Below are 25236 nucleotides of genomic sequence, written 5' to 3' on the forward strand. Positions count from 1 at the left end.
ATAGACAACCATCACTGAAAGACTATAATATAAAAATCCTACTCCCTGGATTTTTTTCTTCTAATTTTAGAAAAGACGTGACATGACTGCAATTTTATAAAATCAGGAGCTTAACTTACCCTTTTTCTTATTTTTAACTGGACCTGTTACAAAAAGAAAACGGAAAATTAATGCACTGGTAATGAATAGAAAGTTCAAGACAGTCCCAGGAGGAACCCCAAGACACTGCAAATTTGAAGGAGCATCACACCAAGGACTAGGTAATTGGCAAGCTACCTCCCAACTATCAAACTTCCCCAGTCTGTTTCTGACTGTTTTCTGACCGCTGTAACAAGGCAGTTACAAGGAAGATGATTTCTAAGGGAGAAAAAAATCTTTCAGGCTCAGTCTTTGGAGTGAGGGAATGGGTGCTACTCCATAGAGCTGAAATGCCCAGAAATGCAGAACTCAACCTTAGGACCACACTCCCATCATTCTGCGAGAATGAAGAATGAGAATGAAGAGTCACGCATTCAGGTGAGGAACTGATATGAAGCTGGAAGGAAAAAAGGGTCATTTTCATGGAAGGCGCAGAGCAGCGAGAATTTACTTTTCAGTCACTTCCTTATTGTAATTGAAGTGGTTAGTTATTAAAACAGTGCAACCATACTACTCGTATATTCATATGGGGGCCACATGCACTCTCACTGTAATTTACCAAGAGTTAATGGACACTTTAAAAGAAGTGTCAACAGTTTTATCAGCAATGAAATCACAAGCATTTTCTTGGAAATTACTTCCAAAGGAAACAATTCTAATCAATTGAGGGCACTCAGAAAATCCAGGGCTTTTCTCATATAGTTGGGTGACAACCACTACTCAGACATACACAGTTTACATGTTTCCCTCCTGGGGACTCAATTCTCTTCATTTTGTAGGTATATTTGACTTTCTTTAGATACAGGTATTTAAAATCTGTTTCACACCCCCACGAGGACACTATTGGACAGCATTAAGCCACTGAGCTCACAAAAAGAATACCAAGTGTTTGTATATTGTTTTATAGTTTATGAAACCTATTTCCATTTATCATCTCATTTTATCCTTGCAACGAGCCTGGAATGATTTTTACCTAGAAGAGCAGGCTCTCTCAGAGGTTCTATCTGAACAGGCTCGATTAGAAGTCAGTCAAGTCTCTAACCTACAGGGCTGCCAAGTATGGCCATCTGAGCTGACCCAGGACCTTTAAAAATAGGAAATCCTTTGGATTCTTTCTTTGTTGTCCATCCTTTATGTTTTTAACAGCATTGAGAAATTCCTGAGGCTGTGCATGGCGGTTCTGGCAAGGAAGCACAGCTATACATATGCTACTAAGAGGCAGCAACTACACCGAGGAAGGACCACCTCATTGAATAGGAAAGCTATTTGGGGGGAGGAGTTACACAGAAGGCCCAGCCCATCGGCCAGTGACCAGCCACCAGGCAGCCAGCTCAGCCTGGGAAAGCACCAGGAGACAGCCGTTGCAGCCACAATGCCCTCCCAGACAAGTTGTACCAAGTTGCTGACCATTTCAGCTGGTGAAAGGGTTAGCACTGTCACATGAGATTTCAAAGCAGGCTTTGAGGATATCAGTCCATCAGCAAGCACCCAGGTGTTAACCAGGAGGCCTATGGAAGGTTGCACAATAAATAAGGAAACACAACTCCATCGTCAAAGAACCTACAGTTGGATAGAAATATACTAAAGAGGGGAGACTTAAGGAATTATACTGGCTAGCTGAAGAAAACCAACTTCCTGAAGGAAGTTTGACCTATATGTACAAGTGAAAAGAAGGAAAAGGAAGTTTAAAAATCTCTAACTTCTGTTATCTTTCTACCAGAAATACCTATTCATTATACAAACATTAATGTACGCATACATAGAGACATAAAAAAGGGGAGCAAAAAGGAAAAAATAGCTTATTAAACTACTCATGAATGACCACTATTAACATTTTTATGCACATCTAGAAATTTTCTATGCATATAAATATGTATTTTTACAAAATGTACTGTTTTAATAACAACTTTAATTATAATAAAATAAAAATGCCTCATAACTTTTTTATGCCAATGACTGCACTCCTACATTATCATTTGTTAGTATGGATATACCAGGTAACTATATTCTTCTAGTCGTTTTACAGTTTCATTTTTTAATTTAAATCTTTAATTAATCTGGTGTAGTATATCGTGTGAGGTAAGCTGTTAGCTAAAAATTTTATTTTTATTTTCCAAAATGACCATGATATGAAGAATGCTGAGAGCAATAGGGGCTCAAAGCCAGTCCTTTCTTCCACTTCATCTTGTGTCACAAAAGGGCTCTCAGAGAGCTTCTACTCAGTGGACAATGCATTATCCCTTGGGACAAAAGTGAGGATGAAAAAGTATGTAAAAGATCATCCTCAGACTATCACATTTCCCACAAGTGCTATTGAATACACCATCTGAGCAGTAGAGGACTTCCTTTTGTTCTAATATAGCTCAACATGGCCAGTAAATAACTCTGATGAGTTTCATCATGGACCTCTAAGTCCTGGCCCTATAACCGCCATACCCATTTCTTTCCCTTGAGGCCATTGTAGTTTTCCAGCTTCTAGAGAGAATATGCCAGGGAGCTAGAACTATCCCATACTATACATGAGTGTCTCGAACCAGAGCAAGAGCAGTATCCTCTGCTGAGTTCTATGATCTTTTAGAGTTATTGACTTATTTTCTCTATATGATTCAGAACCTGTCTCATACCTACTCGGAGCACTACCATTGTCACATGCCCGTTTCCATAGTAACAGGCTACATTTCTATACCATTTTCCAATTCCCTCTGTTTGCAACCATCATGCTTTCTGTAGGCCAAAAGCACAAATGCATTAGAGTGGGACAGACAGCTGTGCAGTCACTGGGACTGCTTTGAAAGGAGGAAAATTGAGATCTGACAGGATGGATCAATATGGGCAGGCAGTTTTCTATCTGACATTAAGAAAAGGGGGTCTTGTAACAGCATCAGGGCTAGCCAGATTCTGGTCTTGACTCAACCACAAACTGACCATAGGACAAGTTATCCTTTTCTTCTGATTCTTCCTCTTTTAATTGGGGAACACTTTGTATATGCTGTCTGTTTTCAAGGCCTAGGGTTCTGATGAAGATAGATGAAATAATAACTAAAGCTAACATTGAGTGAATAGATATGAGCCCTGCACTTTGCTAGTTACATATCTATCTCATTTAGGTCTTAGAACAATCCAGCAAAGTAGAGATTGTTATGCTTATTTTTATAGATGAAGAGATGGATTAAATAAATTGCACTAGGTCACACAGCTCATAGGCATTTTAAGGTAAGCTGAAACGTCAGAAAGATGCATGTTATTCTAGATGTGTTTTGAAAACTTCAAAATAAATGTTTATACTTCCAGTTTGTGGCTTGACATGTCAAGAGTTTGGAAGTTGTCACTCCCATACTCACAACAAGAAAAAAGCTGAATAAACTTACAATCAACTCTTAAGATTCTTCAGAGAATTGAATTCACAAGGCAAACCACTGTTCTGAATGATGAAGAGACGGACAGGTGGATACAGAGAATCCCAGATTATGGGGAGTAGAAGTCTGCAGGTAAAGCCAGTATCAGTAAGAACACTTTAAAAATGTAATGGAAAGATTGCTAGAGGCTCAGTGTAGACTAGCTTAAGAGCTAAAAACCCAAAAGGGGTCCAGTCTTATAGAGGCCCCCACATTTTCACAAATTTTACCTTTAAGAGCCCTACCAAGTTCTTACTGTGACGACTGGAGAAAAATTCCCTTGTATTTCTGGCAAGGGGAGAGGAACAACAGCTATTTTGAAATATACCCAGATCTGTCTATTCTCCTTAACAAGGTCTGCCCTCAAAGAAAACTGTTTTTTCAGAGCCTGACTTGGGTTTTCCCAGATCATAACTGACCCGGGGGACAGGAAATACCCAACTCAGGCACAGTAAAGGATACCTAATCCTAGGACTACAGAACACTTCCTCTCCCCTCACACTTTACCACCACTTGAACAGGGCTCCTGTGTAATAACGGGATGACGGCTAAGAACACTGCAAGTCTCACATTCGACTTAAGGAGTTTCTAGGGACACCCAAAAACAATAAAAGGAGACTAAAACAAGAACAATGGAAGACATTTTAGCATCTGACACCAAAGCTACAGCAAACAGTAAACATAAACTCCTACTAGTAAGATAAATATAAAACCTTATACTATAGGCCTATGTATCAGTTACTTTTATCCAGTACATCATGTCTGACTTTCAGCCAAAAAATCTAAGGCATGCTAAAAGGCAAATATATATGCTGAAGAGGCCAACCAAGCATTAGAACCAGACTCAGATATGGTAGAGATTCTGGAGGACACACCTGGAATTTAAAATAGCTATAATTAATATGCTAAGGGAAAAACTGGACAACATGCAAAAACAGGTGGGTAATATAAGCAGAGGGATAAAACTTAAAGAATCAAAAGGAAACGCTAACCCACATAAATATAGTCACTTGATCTTTGACAAAAGGCAAATATACAATGGGACAAAGACAGTCTTTTCAACAAATGGTACTGGAACAACTAGACATCCAGGTTAAAAAAAAAATGAGTCTAGGCACACATATTATGCTATCCACAAAATTAACTCAAAATGGATCACAGACCTAAATGTAAAATACAAAACAATAAAACTCCTAGAAGATAACATAAGAAAAAAATATAGATGACCTTTGGTATGACAATGACTTTAGATCCATGAAAGAAATAATTTATGAGCTAGACTTCATTAAAATTAAAAACTTCTCCTTTGCAAAAGGCAATAGCAAGAGAATGAGACATCTGGCACATCTGATAAAGGACTGTTATCCAAAACATGCACAGAACTCTTAAATCTTCCCAATAAGAAAACAAACAATGCAATTAAAAATGGCTGAAGACCCTAACAGACATCTTACCAAAGAAGACATACAGATGGCAAGCGATCATGAAAAGATGCTGCACATGATATGTCATTAGGGAAATAATAACACAAATGAAAACAATAATGATGCATCACTGTACACCTATTAGAAGAGCCCAAATCTAGAACACTGACACCGCCAAATGCTGTTGAGGACATGGAGCAGCAACTCTCATTCATTGCTGGTAAGAATGTAAAACGGTACAGCTACTTTGGGAGACAGTACCGTGCTTCCCTGAAAATAAAACCTAGCCAGACAACCACCTCTAATGAGTCTTTTGGAGCAAAAAGTAATATAAGACCTGGTTTTATTTTACTATAATATAAGACCAGGTCTTAATATAATATAGTGTAATGTAATGTAATGTAATGTAATGTAATGTAATATAATATAATATAATACTGGGTCTTATGTTAATTTTGCTCCAAAAGATGCATTGGAGCTGATTGGCTAGGTCTTATTTTCGGGGAAACAGGGTACTTATGGAAACATAGTCTTACCACACAATTCAGTAGTTAATGCTTTTTGGTATTTACCCAAAGAAGGTGTCCACACAAAAACTAACATATGGGTGTTTATATCAGCTTTATTCATGGTTGCCAAGACTTGGAAGCAACCAAGATGTCCTTCAGTAGGTAAATGGATAAATAAAGCATGGTTCATTCAGACAATGGCATATTCTTCAACACTAAAAAGAAATGAGCTATCAAGACATGAAAAGACGTGAAAGAAACTTAGATGCATATGACTAAATGAAAGAAGCCAATCTGAAAAGGCTACATACTATATGATTCCAACTATATGACATTTTAGAGGAGGTGAAACAATGGAGACACTAAAAGGATCAGTGGTTGCTAGGGGTTAGGGGCTGAGGGATAAATAAGGTGGAACACAGTATTTTTAGGTCAGTGTAGATATTCTCTATAATACTGTAATGAGGGATACATGCCATTATACATTTTCACAAACCCATAGAACATACAACACCAAGAGTGGACTGTAATGTAAACTGTCAACTCTGGGTGAACTCTGGGTGGCAATGTAGGTTCATCAAGTGTAACAAATATACCACTCTCGGAGGGATGTTGATAATGGGGGAAGGCTTTGCATGTGTGGAAGCAGGGTATATAGGGGAAATCTCTTTACCTTCCTCTCAATTTTTCTGTGAAAATAAAACTGGTCTATAAAATAAAGATAGAAATATAAACAAAATGCTAAAAAACCCCTCACATAAACTAAGAGCTGGTTCTTTGAAAAGACAAATAAAATTGACAAACCTGTAGTTAGACTCACCGAGAAAAAGAGAGGACTCAGATAAATAAAACCAGAAACAAAAGAGATGTTATAACTGACAACACAGAAATACAAAGGATCATAAGAGACAACTATGAACAATTATTCTCCAACAAATTGGACAACCTAGAGGAAATGGATTATTTCCTAGAAAATGCAACTTACCATGACTAAATCATGATGAAATAGAAAATCTGAACAGGCCAATTACTAGTAAGAAGATTGAATCAGTAATCAAAAACTTCCCAACAAACAAAAGTGTGGGACAGATGGTTTCACTGGTTAATTCTACCCAACATTCAAAGGAGAATTAATACCAATTCTCAAAATCTTCTAAAAAATACAAGAGAAGAAAACTCTTGCAAACTCGTTTTATGAGGTCAGCATTACTCTGATACAAAAACCAGACAAGGATCTCTCTCTCTCTGTATCTCTCTCTCTCTGTCTCTCTCTGTCTTTCTCTCTCTCTCTCTTTCTAACACACATACACACACCACGCAGGCCATTATCCTTAGTGAACTTAGAGCAAAAATCCTCAACAAAATATTAGTAAGATGAATTCAACAATACATTAAAAGGCTCATACACCATGATCAAGTGGGATTTATTCCAGGGAGCAAGGATGGTTTGACATCTGCAAATGTCAACGTGATATACCACATTAACAAAATGAAGGATAAAAATATGATCATCTCAATAGATGCAGAAGAAGCATTTGACAAAATTCACCATCTGTTTCTGATAAAAACTCTCAACAAAAAGGGCATAGAGGGAATGTACCTCAACATAATGAAGGCCACATATGACAAGCCCACAGCTAAAATCATACTCAAAGGTGAAAAGCTGAAAGCTTTTCCTTTAAGATTAGGAACAAGACAAGTATGTCCACTCTTCCTACTTTTGTTCAACATAATATTGGAAGTCCTAGTCAGAGCATTTAGGCAAGAAAATAAATAAAAGTCACCCAAATTGCAAAGGAAGAAGTAAAACTGTCACTATTTGCAGACCACATAATACTGTATACAGAAAACCCTAAGGACTTCACCAAAAAACTGCTAGAAATAATAAACAAATTCAGTAAAGTTGCAGGATACAAAATAAATACGTAAAAATCTGTTGCATTTCAATAAATGAATAATGAACTATGAGAAAGAAAAGATAAGAAAACAATCCCATTTGGTAATGCATCAAAAAGAATAAAATACCTAGGAATACATTTAATCAAGGAGGTGAAAGACCTGTATATTGAAAACTACAAGACATTACTGAAAGAAATTGAAGAAGACACAAATAAATTGAAAGACATTCTGTGCTCATAAATTGGAAGAATTAATATTAAAATGCCCATAATACACAAAGCAATCTATAGGTTCAATGCAATCCCTATCAGAATTCCAATGGCATTTTCCACAGAAACAGAACAATCCTAAAATTTGTATGGAAACATAAAAAACACTGAATAGCCAAAGCAATCTTGAGAAAGAAGAACAAAGCTGGAGGTATCACACTCCCTAATTTTAAACTATATTACAAAGCTATAGTAATTAAAACAGTAGGGTATTGTCATGAAAACAGACAGGTCAATGGAACAAAATAGAGAGCCCAGAAATACTCATGCATATACCGTCAATTAATTTACAACAAAGGAGCCAAGAATATTCAACGGGAAAAGGCCAGTCTCTTCAACAAATGGTGTTGGGAAAATTGAACAGCCACATGCAAAAGAATGAAACTGGACCACTATCTAACACCATACACAAAAATTAACTCAAAATGGATTAAAGACTTGAATGTAAGACCTGAAACCATAAAAATCCTAAAAGAAAACATAGGTGGTAAGCTCCTTGACATAGGTCTTAGTGATGATTTTTTAAATCTTACATTAAAAGCAAAAAATAAAAATAATCAAGAATAAAATAGAAAATAAAAGAAAAAAATAAAAATAATCAAAAATAAACAAAAATAATCAAGTGGGATTACATCGAACTGAAAAACGTCTGCACAGTAAAGGAAACCATCAAGAAAATAAAAAGGCCTTTAATTTAAAAAAAATGAACACACAATGTGATATATAGATGATATAATACAGAATTGTACACCTGAAATCTATGTAACTTTACTAACCATTGTCACCCCAATAAACTTTAATTTAAAAAAAAAGGATAACTGACCTAAATTTAAAATACAGAACTCTAAAACTCCTAGATGACATAGGAGAAATTTTAGCTGACCTTGGGTTTGGCAATAGGTTTTTAGGTAGAATTCTAAAAGCACAACCCATGAAAGAGAAAAAATTAAGTTGAGCATCATGAAAGTTAAAAACTTCTTTATCAAAAATTATCTGTCCATATTTATGTGGGTTTATTTCCAGGTTCTCAATTCTATTCCATTGGTCTGTGTGTCTGTTTTTCTGCCAATACCATGCTGTTTTGATTATTGTTGCTTTGACAAGCTGAAGTCAGAGAGTGTGATACCTCCAGCATTGTTCTTTTTTCTTAGGATTGCTTTGGCTATTCGGGGTCTTTTGTGGTTCCATACAAATCTGATGTTTTTTGGTTCTATTTATTTCTTTAAAAAATGCCATTGGGGTTTTGATGGGGATTGCATTAAATCTGTATATTGCTTTAGGTAATATGGCCATTTTAACTATGTTGATTTGTCCAATCCATGAACATGGAATGTCTTTCCATTTCTTTGTGTCTTCTTTACTTTCTTTTAAAAACGTCTTATAGTTTTCAGTGTATAGGTCTTTCACATCCTGTGGACATTCCTCAAAAAGTTAAAAATAGAATTACCATATGACCCAGCAAGGTTTTGTGCAAACATAAGTTTTCACACAAAACTCATAAGAATTAAAATATGACCCAGCAATCCCTCTCTTGGGTATCTACCCAAAAAATCTGAAAACATTTTTCCGTAAAGACATGTGCTCCGATGTTCACTGCAGCTTTATTTATGGTGGCCAAGACATGGAAACAATCAAAGTGTTCTTTGATAGATAAATGGATACGGAAGTTGTGGTATATATACACAATGGAATACTATTCTGCCATAAGAAAAGATGAAATAATGCCATTTGCGACAACATAGATGGATCTTGAGATTATAATGCTAAGCAAAATAAGTCAGACAGAAAAAGTGGAGAGCCATATGATTTCACTGATACGTGGTATATAAACCAAAAACAACAAAAGAACAAGAGAAACAAATGAGAAACAAAAACTCATAGACACAGACAATAGTTTAGAGTGTAAGGGGGGAAAGAGGTGGTAAATGAGTATAAATGGGATCAAATATATGGTGATGGAAGGAGGACTCTGGGTAGTGAACACACAATGGGAATTTATAGATGATGTAATACAGAATTGTACACCTGAAATCTATGTACTTACTAACAATTGTTACCCCAATAAACTTTAATAAATAAAAGAAATGGGCAAAACATGTGAACAGACACCTCACCAAACAAGATATAAAGATTGCAAATAAGCACATGACGTTCAACATCATACATCATTAGGGAAATGCAAATCAACACAATTAGTACTACATACTTAATGGAAAGGCTAAAATCCAAAACACTGGCAACACCAATGTTGGCAAGGATATAGAGGAACAGGAACTCTCATTCCCTGCTGGTGGGAATGCAAAATGGTGCAGCCACTTTGGAAGATAGTTTGGCAGTTTCTTAACAAAGCTAAACATAGTCCTACCACACAAATCAACAATCACACTCTTAAGTATTTACCCAAATTTGCTGAAAACTTATGTTCATACAAAAACCTGCATATGAATGTTTATAGCAGCTTTATTCATAACTGCCAAAAATTAGACAACCAAGATGTTATTCAATAAGCGAATGGATAAGCAAACTGAGGTCCATCCATACAATGGAATATTATTCAGCAATGAAAAGAAATGAGCTATCAAGCCATGAGAGGACACAAAGGGACCTTAAATGCATATTGCTAAGTGAAGGAAGCCAATCTGAAAGGGCTTAATACTGTGTGATTCCAATCATGTGACATTCTGGAAAAGGTAAGTCTATGGGGACAGTAAAAAGGTAAGTGGTTGTCAAGTATGGGGGAGAGAAACAGTATACGGGAACTCTGTTTCTGCTCAATTTTCCTGTAAACCTAAAACGACTCTAAAACATAGTATATTAATTATGAAAATAAATTTATAAAACATCCACTAGTTTAAAAGCAACACTGAACTGCATGTGGTTCAACACGGACCTCCAAGCCCTGGCTCTGTATCCATCACACCCACTTCCACATACCTCTTGACTGTACCATTCTTCATGCCAGCCTGTCAGCCTGAAGTTTCCTTCTCCATTCCATGTTTCTCTCAATGCCTACTTATCCTTTAAGACTCAGCTCAGTCAACACTTCTTCTGTGTTTCCATAATAAACTCTTACACTTATCAAATTGCAATTTTCTAATTATGTGATTATTCCATTTACTAGATTGTTAAATCCTTGAGGGCAAGGTCTATGCCTTATTCATCTCTGTATGTCCTGCAACTAAAAGTATTTCTTTTATAGTAGGTGCTTGATACAGTTTTTGTTGAATGAATAAGTGAATAACTGAAGAAAGTGGTAAAGTTGGGATGTGAACAAAGATTCTTCTGACTCCAAGGTCAGAAGAATTCAGTACCTTCTACTGAAACATAGTCATGCTAAGAATACCAATAATAGTATCAAATTTGCCCATTTGTAAAATGAGCATAATTCTATCAATTTTTAGAGTTGTCTTGTGGCCTAAATAAGTGAAAGTGATATGCTTATAGTAGGTACTCAATAAATGTTTATTTAATTTTATTTGTTCTTTAGTTATACAGGTAGTAGGCTCTACGATTTCATGCCTTCTTCCCTTTATATTGAGAGTTACACCAGAGAACTGGACGTGGCCAACATTTTTTCAGTACCACAGTGAAACAACAAGTGGGGAATAAGAACAATGGCTGGCAGATGAGGAGGTATAGGATAGGAAATTTTATTAAAAAGAATGAAAACCACCTTCAACATAGCCTGTATCTTCAAATCTTGTAACTTTAAGAGTTTGTTTCATGTTCTATCTCACACTATTAGAATTGTAAACAGACAGAATGCACAAATACGTGTGTCAAGTTTAATACATTTGAAGAAGATGGAAGCCATTAGCTTCAAAGAGTGAGAATTTTGAATGAGAACCACATGGAATGCCCATGTTCAGAGCCCAGATTACTGTTCTAACATGTGCTTGAAGCATGGCAAAAAGGCAAGAAAAGGTAGGGTTGTTCAAATTGATTTCCTCCCACCCCACCCCAACCTAATCTCTGAAAGTACTTCCGTGGTGAGAATGCTTGTGTTGTTCATCCAAGGATTTCCTCTCTAACCCTTGCACCAGGGGCTCATGCATGGAGCTTTGGGCTCCAAAAACATGAACTATGATCAGCTACAAAATTTTTTGGCTCAGTTCTGGTTTGGTTTGGGAAAGACGTAAAAATGGTATCAAAAATATTATTGTAGTTCGGGCAACACTGAAACAAGTCCCACTGACTGCTGACATTTCAGACGCTTAATGGTCTCTCAAACTTCCATGAGATGCAGATTTCTTCATATCACCAAAGATGTTCCCTAAGTGACAAGTGTGTATTCTTGCTAAGGAAGTATTTTGCAACACTGAGCTGTTGGTCACTTTAATGGGTAGCATGAAAAAGCCAGGGCTAAGAGCCACAATCTCTGAAGAGAATTACAAAGATGAATGGAATGGATTATGCAGTCTAGTGCAGTGTTTTTCACACCATATTCCAAGGATCACCAGCGTCCTGTGTGATTTAACAGATATTCTTAGAAAAAGGATTCCTTAGTGAAAAAAGTTTGGGAAACAAAGAATTAAGGAAAAAGAAAAGATTTCTTCATTGAAGACTTCTCACATCTTTTAATACACAAATGGGAAATGTGACTCTGAAATGCAATATGAAATGAAGCATTTCCCAAACTTATTTGGCCACAGAACTTTTTTCAAGAAATACCTATCTTTTGTTGAATTAATGTTCTGGATTATATTGTTTTGGAAACACTGAGGTTGTGGAAAGAGCATGACCTTTGTTATTCTTTCAGAACTGGGTTTGAATTCAATCGCTGTATGACCTTGGGCAAGTTACCTTACTTCTCTGAATCAGTTTCTTCATTTATGAAAATTGGGACAATAATATAGACCTCTAAAAGGATGTCAGGAAGATTAGTCAGATAACGTGCAGTATTTAGCACAAAGCCTGGAACATATAGGTACTCAATAAATAGCAGTTATAATCATCACATTCATTTGTCATCACCATTATTATCAAGCCACATACCTACTTGACAGGCCTGCTAAGACAGCTTCAAAATAGGTCTGGTCTGAGGACCCAAAGGGTTACATTTCTGACTGCTTTGGGAACTGAGTGTAGGGAGAAGAGAACTGTACTGAGTCGTCCAGAGATATAGTTCTAGGATTTATTTGGTATCTGACCTTGGGTGAATCACTTCACCTGTCTGCATTTCTCTTTCCTTCTGCCAAATATAGGTATAGAGTAGATGACCTCTTACTCTAAAATTTTGTGAACCTCAGCTCTAAAATGCTATATAAGAGATTTATAAATCTATTGTTGAAGAAATCTTTGGTACAGGTTAAATCCAATTACAAAGTATGGTCCTGTATAACAAAGCTATTTTTGTGATTCAGCAGATGGCTGGCAGAAAGAGTGCTTTGCCAATCTGGTGACAATAAACTCTGTATAGTGAATAATTCTGTATAACAATTGCTTTCTATGGTCCTTGACCCTATAATCGTCACTCTCTAACATTGCTCTAATCAGCTAAAGAACTTGATTATGTGTTGCTTTCATTGTACACACAGAGAGGGGAGCTAAGCTATAGAATTTCTAGCTGAGATGCTTATGTCCAATTTCATTGTTTTACAGCTGAGGAAACAGTTCAAGAGAGGGTAAGAAACTTGTCAGGGGTTCACACAGCTAGTAAGTGGCAGAGCTTTGAATGGGTGTTTGGACTAAATGATTTATCATCTGCGAACTCACAGATTTCACTGAAAGACCATATATGAAAATGTTAAAGAAAACCAGAAAGAGCTATTATAGAAACTCTACTGTGTATGCTTCCCAATCTAGGAAGATGGGCATTTACTACTGTCCGTTATCCCTGAGTTTAAGCCCTGTTCATAGGATGGTCCCTCTAATTCTACAGTGCATGGTGACACAACTGAAAGCATAATAACCTTTGCTGCAGAACTTCAATTAAAGGTTTTATGAATGTTTAAATAAATTACATGCATTGATCCCTTCAGATGCATGCACGGCTCCTTCCACAAAGGCCTCCATTAGTCATATACGATTTTTTCATTATTAGATCACGTGCATTAAAAAAGAAAACTAGGTTAACGGAGAAATCTAAACACTATGAATAGCAAAGGTTAGCCTTCAGGCCCCTGCTTTTGTCTAGTTACACACTCTCTCCTGAGTATATTTCTTTCCAGGGCTTCAATCCTTATGGGAATCATACTTCCATGTCTCCAACTATCACTGTGACATTGACATTTGAATGCATTCCTATTACCTGGAACTCATGAGCTTCAGACTGAACCTATCTTCTAAGTTAGTGGTTCTCAAATCTGGCTATACATTGAAATCATGGGGAGAACTTCGAAAACACAATGCCTGGATCCCATCCTAGATATTCTAATGCAAGTGGTCTGGAGCTGGGCATGGACATGAGAAGTTATAAAAACTCCCCAGGGGATTCTAATGTATGACTAAGGTTGAGAACCACTGTTATAGGTCAAGCTGTGAGTGCCAGTTCCTTCATTTCTGTTGATGGTGGCACCATTCTCCTCTTCACTTAGCCTGGAAATCTGGGGTATTCAATCTTTACCGTGTTTCCCCGAAAACAACACCTAGCCAGAACATCAGCTCTAATGCGTTTTTTGGAGCAAAAATTAATGTAAGACTAAGTCTTATTTTACTGTAATATAAGACCAGGTATAATATAATAATAATATAATATAATATAATACCGGGTCTTACATTAATTTTTGCTCCAAAAGAAGTATTAGAGCTGATTGTCTGGCTAGGTGTTATTTTCGGGGAAACACGGTAGAAATGGAGGCGTCAGTAGATGAGATAATAGAAACAAAATCAAGTTTTGGAAAGTGTGGAGTGCTAAGAAAACACAAGGAATTATTTTATACAGTATCACATGAATCAAGTGGATTGCTTTAGTAGTTCAGAAGTGTTAACACATTAAACATGTTAAAGGTTACACTAGCAATTTATCATCCTTTTTTGCTGGGCAGAGCAGAGGGTCAGAGAAAAATCTACTTTTGGGACATGACATCAATCATCAGAACTACCCTATCATCCTGTGGGCAGGTCAACCCCATCAATGGGCTCAGATGGTTGGTACCATGTGCTGTTCCCAAAAGTAATTCTGTCAGCCTTGCTAAGAGTGGGTGTGTGGTCCCCTGGCTCTCCTTCCCTGGGGAGGAGTGCAGTCACACCAGCTGATCAGCCAAACCACAAACAGCAGTTACACGGAGAACCACACATATGCAACACGGTTCTAGACTTAGTCCTAGAGTAGTTCAAGATGGCTGATGTGTTGCTGTGCACATGGTGTCCCTTTAATCAGAGACGGGGCTCAACGTGAGTCACACTGGGTTCTTCTTATGATGGAACAACCTGGGGATTTCTGATGCTCAACTTGTGATTTACATTAGTGCCTGCTCTGGGAGGGAAGCGCTGCTCAATGCTTTGACTTAGAAGGAGCCAATCCAATTTCTTCTTTCCCCAGAAGGAAAATAAATGCCTGGCTTCATTTGAGGTTATCCTGCAACACAGTGTTAGCCTGTATTTTCTATTTTCAGTGTTGCCACCCCCACTGTCCATACTATCTTCTACACATTGTGCTCTGCAGTACTTTGTTCCAGTAAACACCTTTTCCCTTGTAGGGAGATTGAATATATAATCGTAAGCCACAGAATTGCATTGAAGTCCCAGTTCTGCCACTCACTAAGTACTGTATGACGTTGATGAAATTGCTTCATCTCTGAGTGCAACCTCATTTGTACAGTGGGCATACTAGCACTTACCTTACAGAGTTATTGTAAGGATTATAAGAGATAACATAAAAGGCATGTATAAGATAGTCTCTAGGCACTCAATAAGTACAAAGTCAATTCTTTGCAAAATTTCATAATCATATAAATATTATTCATTGAAAATCCAAACAAACAGAAAGCTCAAATAACCAAGCCTTTTAATCTAATATGAATTGATGTTCAGAAATGATCCTAAGGCACAACAATATTCTGAAATGGCCTCGAAGGATTAAACTTCCTGTAGAAAGTCTTTTTTCATTTCAATTGATTCTTTCAATTATATTCAACTCCTAAATGTTGCTTGAACACTAGGAGTTTAGTAGTATATTTGTATTACACACAAAGACCGGGCCATCCTGGTGATCTCTTTTATTTATCAGATTTTTTCAAACCGTTTTCTTGGGTTTTCAGGCCATGGAATCATGTCTGTAAATAATGATAGCTTATGCAATTCCCCAATAGTTATGTGTCTTATTTCAGTTGTTTGCCTTATTGTGTTGGTTAGAACTTCAAGAATAATGTTGAATGAACATCAGCAGTTATGCTAAGCGTCTTCCTCTTATTACTGATTTTGGCAGGAATGCCTCTTATTTACCATTAAGCACTATGCTATTTGTTAGGCCAAGAAATTCTTTATCATATTAAATAAATGTATGTCCTTTTATTATAAATAAACGTCCTTTATAAATAAATGTCCTTTTATTCCTAGTTTCAAAGAATGATCAGAAAAGGATATTACATTTTTATCAAATACCTTTGTGGCATCTGAGGTGATCATATCATTTATATCCTTTGAGCTGATAATGTAATGTGATATTAAGAGATTTTCTGTGATGGAAGCACTTTTGCTTTCTCAGGAGAAACCCTACTTTGTCACGACATATTATATTTTAACTATAGTGCAGGGTTTGGTTTGCTAGTAGTTTATTTAGGATTTTTATGTGAGACAGCTTTAGTTTCCCTTTTGGTGCTGTTGTTGAAAGGGTTATCAAGGTTATACCAATTTCATAAAATGAACTGGGAAGCATTCCTTCTCTTTCTATACTTTCAAACAGTTTATACCATGAGAAGTATTTGTTCTGTCATCTCTTGATTTGGGCCTAACTCCTCTGTTTCCTAGGATGTCATTGGGTAGTTTTTCTCCCTGGTAGAAAAAAAAAAGTAGAAGACGCTTCGTTTAAAAAATGTACTGCTTTTCCTAGTGTGTACCACTTCCTTGCGGAACAACTCATACAGAACTCAGCTGTTGTTGGTTACCAGTTTACCCAGTCACACTAACTTTATAAATGTCCATTGATCTCTTCTTACCGGTTTTCTGTGTACTTTCATTTCAGGTACCAATGTCATTGCTTCCAGAGGAATCAGATGTGGGAAGAATGAAAGATGAAGTGTGGAAGGAGGGAAAAGAATGGATGGACTCAAGGAGCATGAGAAATGAAGCCTAAGGGGTTTGCTCTGGAAAGGTTTGCTTTGCGGCAGGGATAAAGCTTAAATTGCTCTTTGGAGGAGGACTAGTTGCTGGCCAAGGTGACTAATGAGGGAGTTGGAGAAGGAAATATGATTTCAGTATTTATTACCATTAATATTTACAAAACTATTGGCGTGTCTTCATTTATTAATGCACAACTGTCACTGAAACAGATCTCTTATGGGAATGTAGTGATTACATTTACAAATTGCAGGTACAGAGCTCAGATGGTAAGTACCTTATATTTCCTTGTGATGTTGTTTGTGGAAAGGTCTTTGCCTTTTGTCTTTAGGAAATTAGCTCCTCAGACATTTGTTTTCCTTAGGGTGCCCACTCTGGGCATAGACACAAACAGAAGTTTGTGTGCTGGGACATGTGGACTGGTTATAGGTTGTCAGAGAGTGCAGGGTTTTGTGAATTTTACTTATTCCTAATAATTTGAGAAGTCAGGGCTCAGGAACTGCCCTATATGTGTGGAACAGGAATAGCCTGGGAAGCCCATCCACCTGAGCAAGTTTGGACTGGCTTCAAGCTGTATATTTCTAATTGGTCTACTCTTTCCCTCTCCCCTTTCTTTGTATAGCAATGCTCCCACTTGCCTAATTTGCTGAGAGCATCTGGGTCAGTAACTTTCTTTGGGCACTTGAGTTTATTTCCTCTGAGCTACAGGGCTGTTATAAAATGCTTGCTGAAATCTAGGCTGTGATTCAGTGGGGTCTGATACAGAGCCTAGATTTAGCATCTGGAAAAATCCCACGTTTCACTCTTCTATTCCCAAATTTGTCACACTGTCTTTAACAAACAACTGGATGAAAGTGTCTCTGCTCTGTCAGGACTCTGTTCCTTCTGGCCTAGTGGTTGCCTCTTTTGGAATTGAGGAGTGAGGTTAACAAAAACAACAACAAACTAGATTTGCTTCTTAATAAAAATTTATAAAAATGTTGAACACATTATTTAAGATAACTATTTTTAAACAAAGCCTTTCCCCCCACATTACCCCAACAGTCTACTGCTGGCTCTTCCCATTCCAAGGAATGAGGTCATGCTTTATGGGAGACATCTGCTTCTGAGGATATTACTGCACTGAGCACAGAACATGTCTTCATTAGAGGGAACAGTGGACCAGAGAGATTCAACAGGAGACTTGCATATGTGACAGCAAAAACAAAAAGAGCCAGTTGAGATTCTCTGCAAGTCTCTAGCCTTCAGGATAAACTGAAGATCTGGTGATTTCACTCTCATATGACTTCCTCTTGCTTTCAGATCATAAACTATGTATGAAAACGTCCAGAAAACGGTAACTCATAGCAACACCACCTGTATTTGTAAATAGAGAAGCTGTCTTCTCTCAAGGGATTGGATGGATTACAGTCTGGGAAGAGACCAGGTGTTTAAAACTTTGGGGTTGCTACTGAATGCACACCCATGCAGAGTAAGCTCTCTTTCAAAGAAGCATTGTTTGAACCAGCACTGCAAATGTATACGATGCCATCTTTCAGTTTTGCAAAGCAAATTCAGAACATTAGTAGGGATTTTGGCTTTCCAGGAAGATGATTCCCAGAGCAGTTTTATAGGATTTTTGACATATGTTGTTTATAACCTTAATTTTTAAAATGAGCAAGTCCAATAAATCTGTTACCTACTAACCAAGCTGTGGTCTAGTTGCATCTGTTCCCATTTTATTTGATACTGTAAAGAAGTTTCAATAGACAGCTAAATATTTTGGTGTTATTCATAGTCTTATGCTCCTATTGACTAAGACTTTTCAAAGAAAACCCTTAATATCACTAGCATTTTAACAGGCAATAATTGCTAGTTTAATTTACCAGGCTTTTCTTCTAAAGACTCATGATGCAGCTGGAATCACATAAGTGGAAGGGAATGTTCAGAGATCATGTGGCTAGGTCCCCTTTGACCCAGGAGGGGTAGGAGTTTGGAACGTTATGGAAGGCTGGTTTACAACCTCTTACTACAACCTGCTTTAACACTGAACCCCACCCAAGTTCAAGAAATTCTTACTGGTATATAATGAAAATTGCTCTTGCTACCATTTAAGCGCACTGCCTATTGTTTATTTCGTTTCATAAATGGAGAACATCTTGTTTGAGTCTTCACAAAATCCACTGTGGAATAGAAAAAAAGCCATAAAATAAATGTTCCCCTTTCTTTGGTCTCATATACTCTAGCTCTTTTCTGCTCTCCTCCAAAGATCCAATTTTCTAGCCTTGTAGTCATATGGATTGCTCTTTTCCAGAATTTATTTAATTTAACAACTGTTTTCTGACTGTCTCTCATGTGCAAGGTATTGGAGCTAAGTGTTGCAAGCAAAGTGGGTCCCACACCTGGCTGTGTTTAAAGAATTGTCTGGAAAGAATTTTAAAAATACAGATTTCAGGGCCTCATCTCAGATCTACTAAATAAAATCTGGGGTAGAGCCAGGAAATCTGAATTTCAAAAGCAAGCCTTAGGTGATTCTTATGTAGTCAGCCTTGTACCAGCCAAGGATTAAAATTTAAGAACAAGGGCGTTAGGGGTGGTGCATGAGGGATGCTTATGGTACAGGTATGACAAGAACAGAAACGACTTATAGAGAACAACTTATGGGTAAGAAAAGTGCCACCTCCCTTTGAATATCATTTTACAAAGTGAATTTGCAATCATTTTTTTAATTTAATCTTTACATTAACTCTGTGGGTGGGTGATAGAATCTCCGTTTTACAAGGAATAAAAGATCACTTGTCTAGGATCCTTCAGCCAAAAGCAGGTCAAGACTCAAACTCAGGTTTTCTGATGTCCAACCTTTCATTTTTTGCCACTTATTACAACTTTCTTCATAACAGTCTTGGAAAACAATGGACACTGGTTTCAAAGGAGGAAAAAATGATAGTTCAATATGATGCCGACATCCAGTGGTGGCAATATGATAAAATTACACTACAGCTTATATCACATAGGCATTATATTAGGTGACTTTAATATACGAAATCCATTCCTGTAAAAATTATCTCCTGGCCCTCTAATGAGTGGCAGAAGATGAACCAGGCTCGGGGATTTCTGAACCTCCACCCAAGACCCATACAGAACCGGTGTTTCCTGGCACTCTATCGAGCAGCAGAAAGCATCTCAGTTAAATGATTTCTTCCCCTGTTAAGTGCCAGCAGAGATAGAGTGGAGGAATGCTGGGTGGCCACAGAACAGGCATGGGAAAATGCTCTCGGTCCCACATTTCTGGCATTCCTAACCCTCTACCTGATGACACTGGGTGGTCAATGGAAGCACCTTATGCCCCCACAGGTGGCACCATCAGAGGCCAAGCAGGAGCTCAAGTGCTCAAGTAGAGCCAGAGCATGAGCAGACCAGAGTAACACTGTAAGGGCTTAGAAAATTAAATTGTTGTTGGAATTATAGCTCACAAAAAATAGGGCAGAATTGACACATGACACCTAAGCAGGCCTGCTGCTTGCTAAAGTAGAAGATTGGAATAGGATCTAGAATCTCCTAATATGTTATCCAAGGATACAATAAAACAATTCATAATACCGAGAACCAGAAAGTCACAACTGAATGAGAAAAGAAAATCAACTGATGCAATACTGAGATGAATTAGATTTTTGGAACCATCTGGCACAGGTTTTTTTTTTTTTTTTTTTAGTTTTATTTTATTTTATTTTATTTTTACATCCCACACACCGTGAACCCCCCTCCCCCCCATCCACCACCACCCCGACCTCACACCGAGTCATCACATTATACACATAAAATTGTAGTTGGCATTCATTAATGTCCAGCCTCTGGTGTACAATGCCATGAGCAGGCATCCACAGCATCCCTGAGGTGGTCTCCCAAACAGGACACATGTCCATCGGACACCCAACAAAATCCCCAAACACTATTGAATAAGTTCCCCAAAGTAATTCTCAAAAAACCCTGAGGCCATCCTGTGGTCACCAGCCGCCCCCCAATCCCTTCACCCTTCCCCCCATCCCCAACCCCCTCCCCCCCCCGCCCATCTAACAACTCTCGGTTTTTTGTGTCCCCAAAACTGTTTCTGATTAGTTCATACACATATTCTTTTCTTTAGATTTCCGCATATAAGTGAGATCATATGGTACTTGTCTTTCTCTTTCTGACTTATTTCACTTAACATAATGTTCTCTAGATCCATCCATGTTGTTGCAAATGATAAGATTTCTTTTTTCTTTATGGCTGCGTAATACTCCATTGTATAAATGTACCACAGCTTCTTAATCCAGTCATCGACCGATGGGCATTTCGGTTGTTTCCATATCTTGGCTATTGTGTAAAGTGGCACAGGTTTTAAAGAAACCACAATAAATTGTTTCACTGATTAATTAAAAATTCCTTTGAAATAAATGAAAAAATAGAAAACTTCAGCAAAGAAATATAAATAAAAAACAATGAAATGGAAATTATAGAACTAAAAATTAAAATAACTGAAGCCAAAAATCTCCCTAAATAGTCTCAAAAGTAGAGTGCAGAGGACAGAAGATAGAAACAATAAACTTGAGGAGAGATGAATGGAGTTTATTCAATATGAACAGCAGAGAAACAAAGCACTGATGAGAGTGAAGAGAGCCTCAGGGACCTGCAAAACAGTAACAAAATAGCTAACATTAATGTAATGGGAGGTCTAAGAGGAGAGGACAAAGAGTGTCTAATCACTATGATGTTTTGTACACCTGAAACTAAGAAAAAAAAGAGTGGAACTGAAAATGCATTCCAAGAAATAATGGCTGATAATTCTTCATATTTTGGTGAAAGACATAAGCCTACCAATTCAACAAGCTAACACCAAATAGATAAGCACCCCCCTTCCTTCTCTCCTCTCTTCTCCCCTCCCCTCTCCTCTCCCTCTCCTCCTCTTCTGTCTCTCTCTGTTCCTGTCTCTGTCTGTCTCTCTGTCTGTCTGTCTGTATGTCTGTCTCTCCCTCCTTCTCTATCTCCCTCTCCACATCAATAAATATAATTAAACTTCTGAAAACTAAAAGCAAAGAAGTTATGTTGAAAGCAACTAGAGAGAAATGATGTATTCCTTTTAAAGAGACACTAATTTGAAGATCAGTGGATTTCTTATCTGAAATCATGGAGGTTAGAAGGAAGTGGCACAGCATTATTTACGTACTGAAAAAAAAAGAACTGTCAACCACAGGTTCTATACCTCGTAAACCTATCATTCAGGAACGAAAAGGAAATAGAATCCCAAAGGTAGACTAGGAGAATCTTTTGCTAGCAGATATAGCCTTTAAAAATGGCTAAAGGAAGCTCTCCAAACAAAAAGAAAAGAATAACACAAGGCTCAGAGTTTAGAAAGAAAAGAACAATGAATAGGTAAAAATAAAAGTAAATATAATATATTATCCTGATTCTCATGAGTTTCTTAAATCATATTTGATGGTTCAGTAAAAATTATAACAATGTCTGCTGTTGTGCTCAATTTGTGTAGAGGAAATCCTTGAGACAATTATATTTTAAAAGTGGGAAGGATTTAAACGGTCCTAAATGTCGTAAGATTCCTATTTAATTCAAAATGATAAATTGTGATATTTGTAGATGATGATAAATCTCTTCTCTCTCTCTCTCTCTCTCTCTCTCTCTCTCTCTCTCTCTCTCTCTCTCTCTCTCTCACACACACACACACACACACACACACACCTGCATAAATAAAACATGATGGGATCCTAAAATATGTAAGGCAAAAAAAAAAAAGAAACAAAAATAAACAAATGGTATACTTCATAAGCCCTAACATATTAAGTTACTTTAAATATAAATGGTCTAAATAAATATACATCAATTAAAAGACTGAGTTTGGAAGCATGGGTTCAAAGGAGGACTGGCTGCATGATTAGGAGATAAAGTAGCAAAGAAAATTACCAGAGACAGAGAGGGATATCACAAAATGATAAAAGTCTGGATACACTGAGAAGACATAGCAATCCTAAATGTGTATGCACCAAACAGTAGAGCTTCAAAATGTATGAAATGAAAACACAATTGAAAAGATAGACAAATCCCACATTACAGTTAGGGAACTTTTTTTTTTTTAAAGATTTTATTGGGGAAGAGGAACAGAACTTTATTGTAACAATGTGTACTTCCAGGCCTTTTTTTCCAAGTCAAGTTGTTGTCCTTTCAATCTTAGTTGTGGAGGGTGCCGTTCAGCTTCAAGTTGTTGTCCTTTCAGTCTTAGTTGTGGAGGACGCAGCTCAGCTCCAAGTCCAGTTGCCGTTGCTAGTTGCAGGGGGCGCAGCCCACCATCCGTTGTGGGAGTGGAACTGGCAACCTTGTGGTTGAGAGGACACACTCCAACCGACTGAGCCATCCGGGAGCTCAGCGGCAGCTCAGCTCAAGGTGCCAGTGTTCAATTTTAGTTGCAGGGGGTGGAGCCCACCATCCCTTGCGGGACTTGAGGAGTTGAACTGGCAACCTTGTGGTTGAGAGCCCACTGGCCCATGTGGGAATCAAACCAGCAGCCTTCGGAGTTAGGAGCCCGGAGCTCTAACTGCCTGAGCCACCGGGCCAGCTCTAGTTAGGGAACTTTTAACACCCCACTTCCAGCAACAGACAGACCTACTAGACAGAAAATTAGCAAAGATAAGAAGAACTGAACACTACAATCATCCAAATGGGTTTAATTTTCATTTATATAACACTCCCCCCAACATTAGCAGAATACGCATTTTTTTTCAAATGCTTATGGCACATTCACAAAGACAAATCAAACCCTGGGTCAAAAAACAAACTTCAACAAATTTAGAAGCATTTAAAGAATACAGAGTGCATTCTTTGAGCAAAAGGAAATCAGACTAGAAATCAACGATACAAAGAAAATAGGAAACTATACAAACACTTGCAAACTAGAAAACAGTTCAAACAACCCATGAGTCAAAGAGAAGTCCAAAGGAAACAAAAAATACACAGAACTGAATGAAAATACAAACACAACATATCAAAATTTATGGGATGCAACTAAAGTAGTGCTGACAGGGAAATTTACAGCACTAAATGCTTATATTAGAAAAGAGGAAAGGTCTCAAAGAAATAATTTAAATTCCTACCTTAAGAAACCGGAAAAAAAGAAGAGCAAAATATGCCGAATGTAATCAAAAGGAAGAAATTAATAAACACAAGAGCAGAAATCAATGAAATTGAAATCAGGAAGACAAAGAGAAAATCAAAGAAACAAACTTTTGGCTCTTTGGGAAAAAATTTAACGAACGACAAACCTGTAGCAAGACTGATAAAGTAAAAAGTACATTAGACACAAATTACCAACATAAGGAATGAAACAGGGAATCATTACAGATCACATAGCCATTAACTAGATAAAAGTTTCCTGGAGTAGACGCACCTTTCCTTATTCTTTCCACTAAATACAATAAAAAATCCTGAATACTGTATAATAAAACAAATATAAGAAAACTCTGAAAGGTAAAGAGAAGAAGGCAAACTGGCTAGGGACCTTGGGACCTGAAGAATGACAGAGTGATAAGTTTCCCAGGTTTTATTTTTGCCTCATATACCAGACTTGAAACTGAAGAAGCCAGAAACACAGAAATACCAACAGGAACAGACAAAGAAAAAGCCCTGACAAAATCCTCCTCTCTCGTGCCAAAGGATCAGGAAAGGAGCAATCTGGCATGAGCAAAAACTTTTGGAAAATAACATCTCTACTCCAGCCAAACACTACAGAAAAAACACCTGTGACCCCACCTCCACCCATACCAGCAAAGGCCGAGTGGGAACCCTAGAATTCCACCCTTATGAAGTTATAACAAGATGCCCCAATCCTCAGCTGATATGGTGTCAGAGAAGGCCAAGCAGGGAGCTGGGACTTCCATCACAGTCAGCAGGTAACTAGACCCCACACACAGTGTCAGAAAAGACTGACCATATGATGAGTTGGAACTCCCATTAGGAATGAGAAGCCCTCAGTTGTCAAAGGAGAACAGGTGCGGGACCTGTACTTCTACCTCTACCTGGCAGTAATGAGATGGCAACCTCTTCTTCCCCTGACAGAACAGTATCATAAAAAGTCAGTTAAAGCAGAATGGTTAAACAAGACACAGAGCCTTAAAACAAAATGTAAAAAAATTGAGGTTTCAATAAAAAACAAGAACAAAACACACTTGTCACACCAAGAACCAAGAATGTCTCAAACTGAATGAAAAAAGACAATCAATAGAAGCCAACAGTTAGATGATAGGATTCTATGACAAAGGTCTCCTTTTTCTTCTTCTCCTTCTCATTATTATTATTATTGTTGTTGTTGTTATTTTCCAAACCTGTAGAGAAATTTTTTTTTTACCTGTACAGAATTGTT

General features: G+C 37.5%; 1 protein-coding gene across 2 annotated transcripts in view; it reads right to left on the reverse strand.

The window, feature by feature from the left end:
* Nucleotides 1-25236, reverse strand: part of EDA (ectodysplasin A) — a 298547-nt gene that overhangs the window by 15392 nt on the left and 257919 nt on the right. For both annotated transcript variants that reach the window (XM_081042830.1, XM_081042831.1), the window contains exon 3: nt 120-143. In XM_081042830.1, coding sequence (XP_080898956.1) covers nt 120-143 — 24 coding nt within the window. The remainder of the gene's footprint in view (nt 1-119; nt 144-25236) is intronic.

The sequence above is a fragment of the Rhinolophus hipposideros genome (assembly GCF_964194185.1).
Source record: "Rhinolophus hipposideros genome assembly, chromosome: X".
NCBI classification, from domain to species: domain Eukaryota; kingdom Metazoa; phylum Chordata; class Mammalia; order Chiroptera; family Rhinolophidae; genus Rhinolophus; species Rhinolophus hipposideros.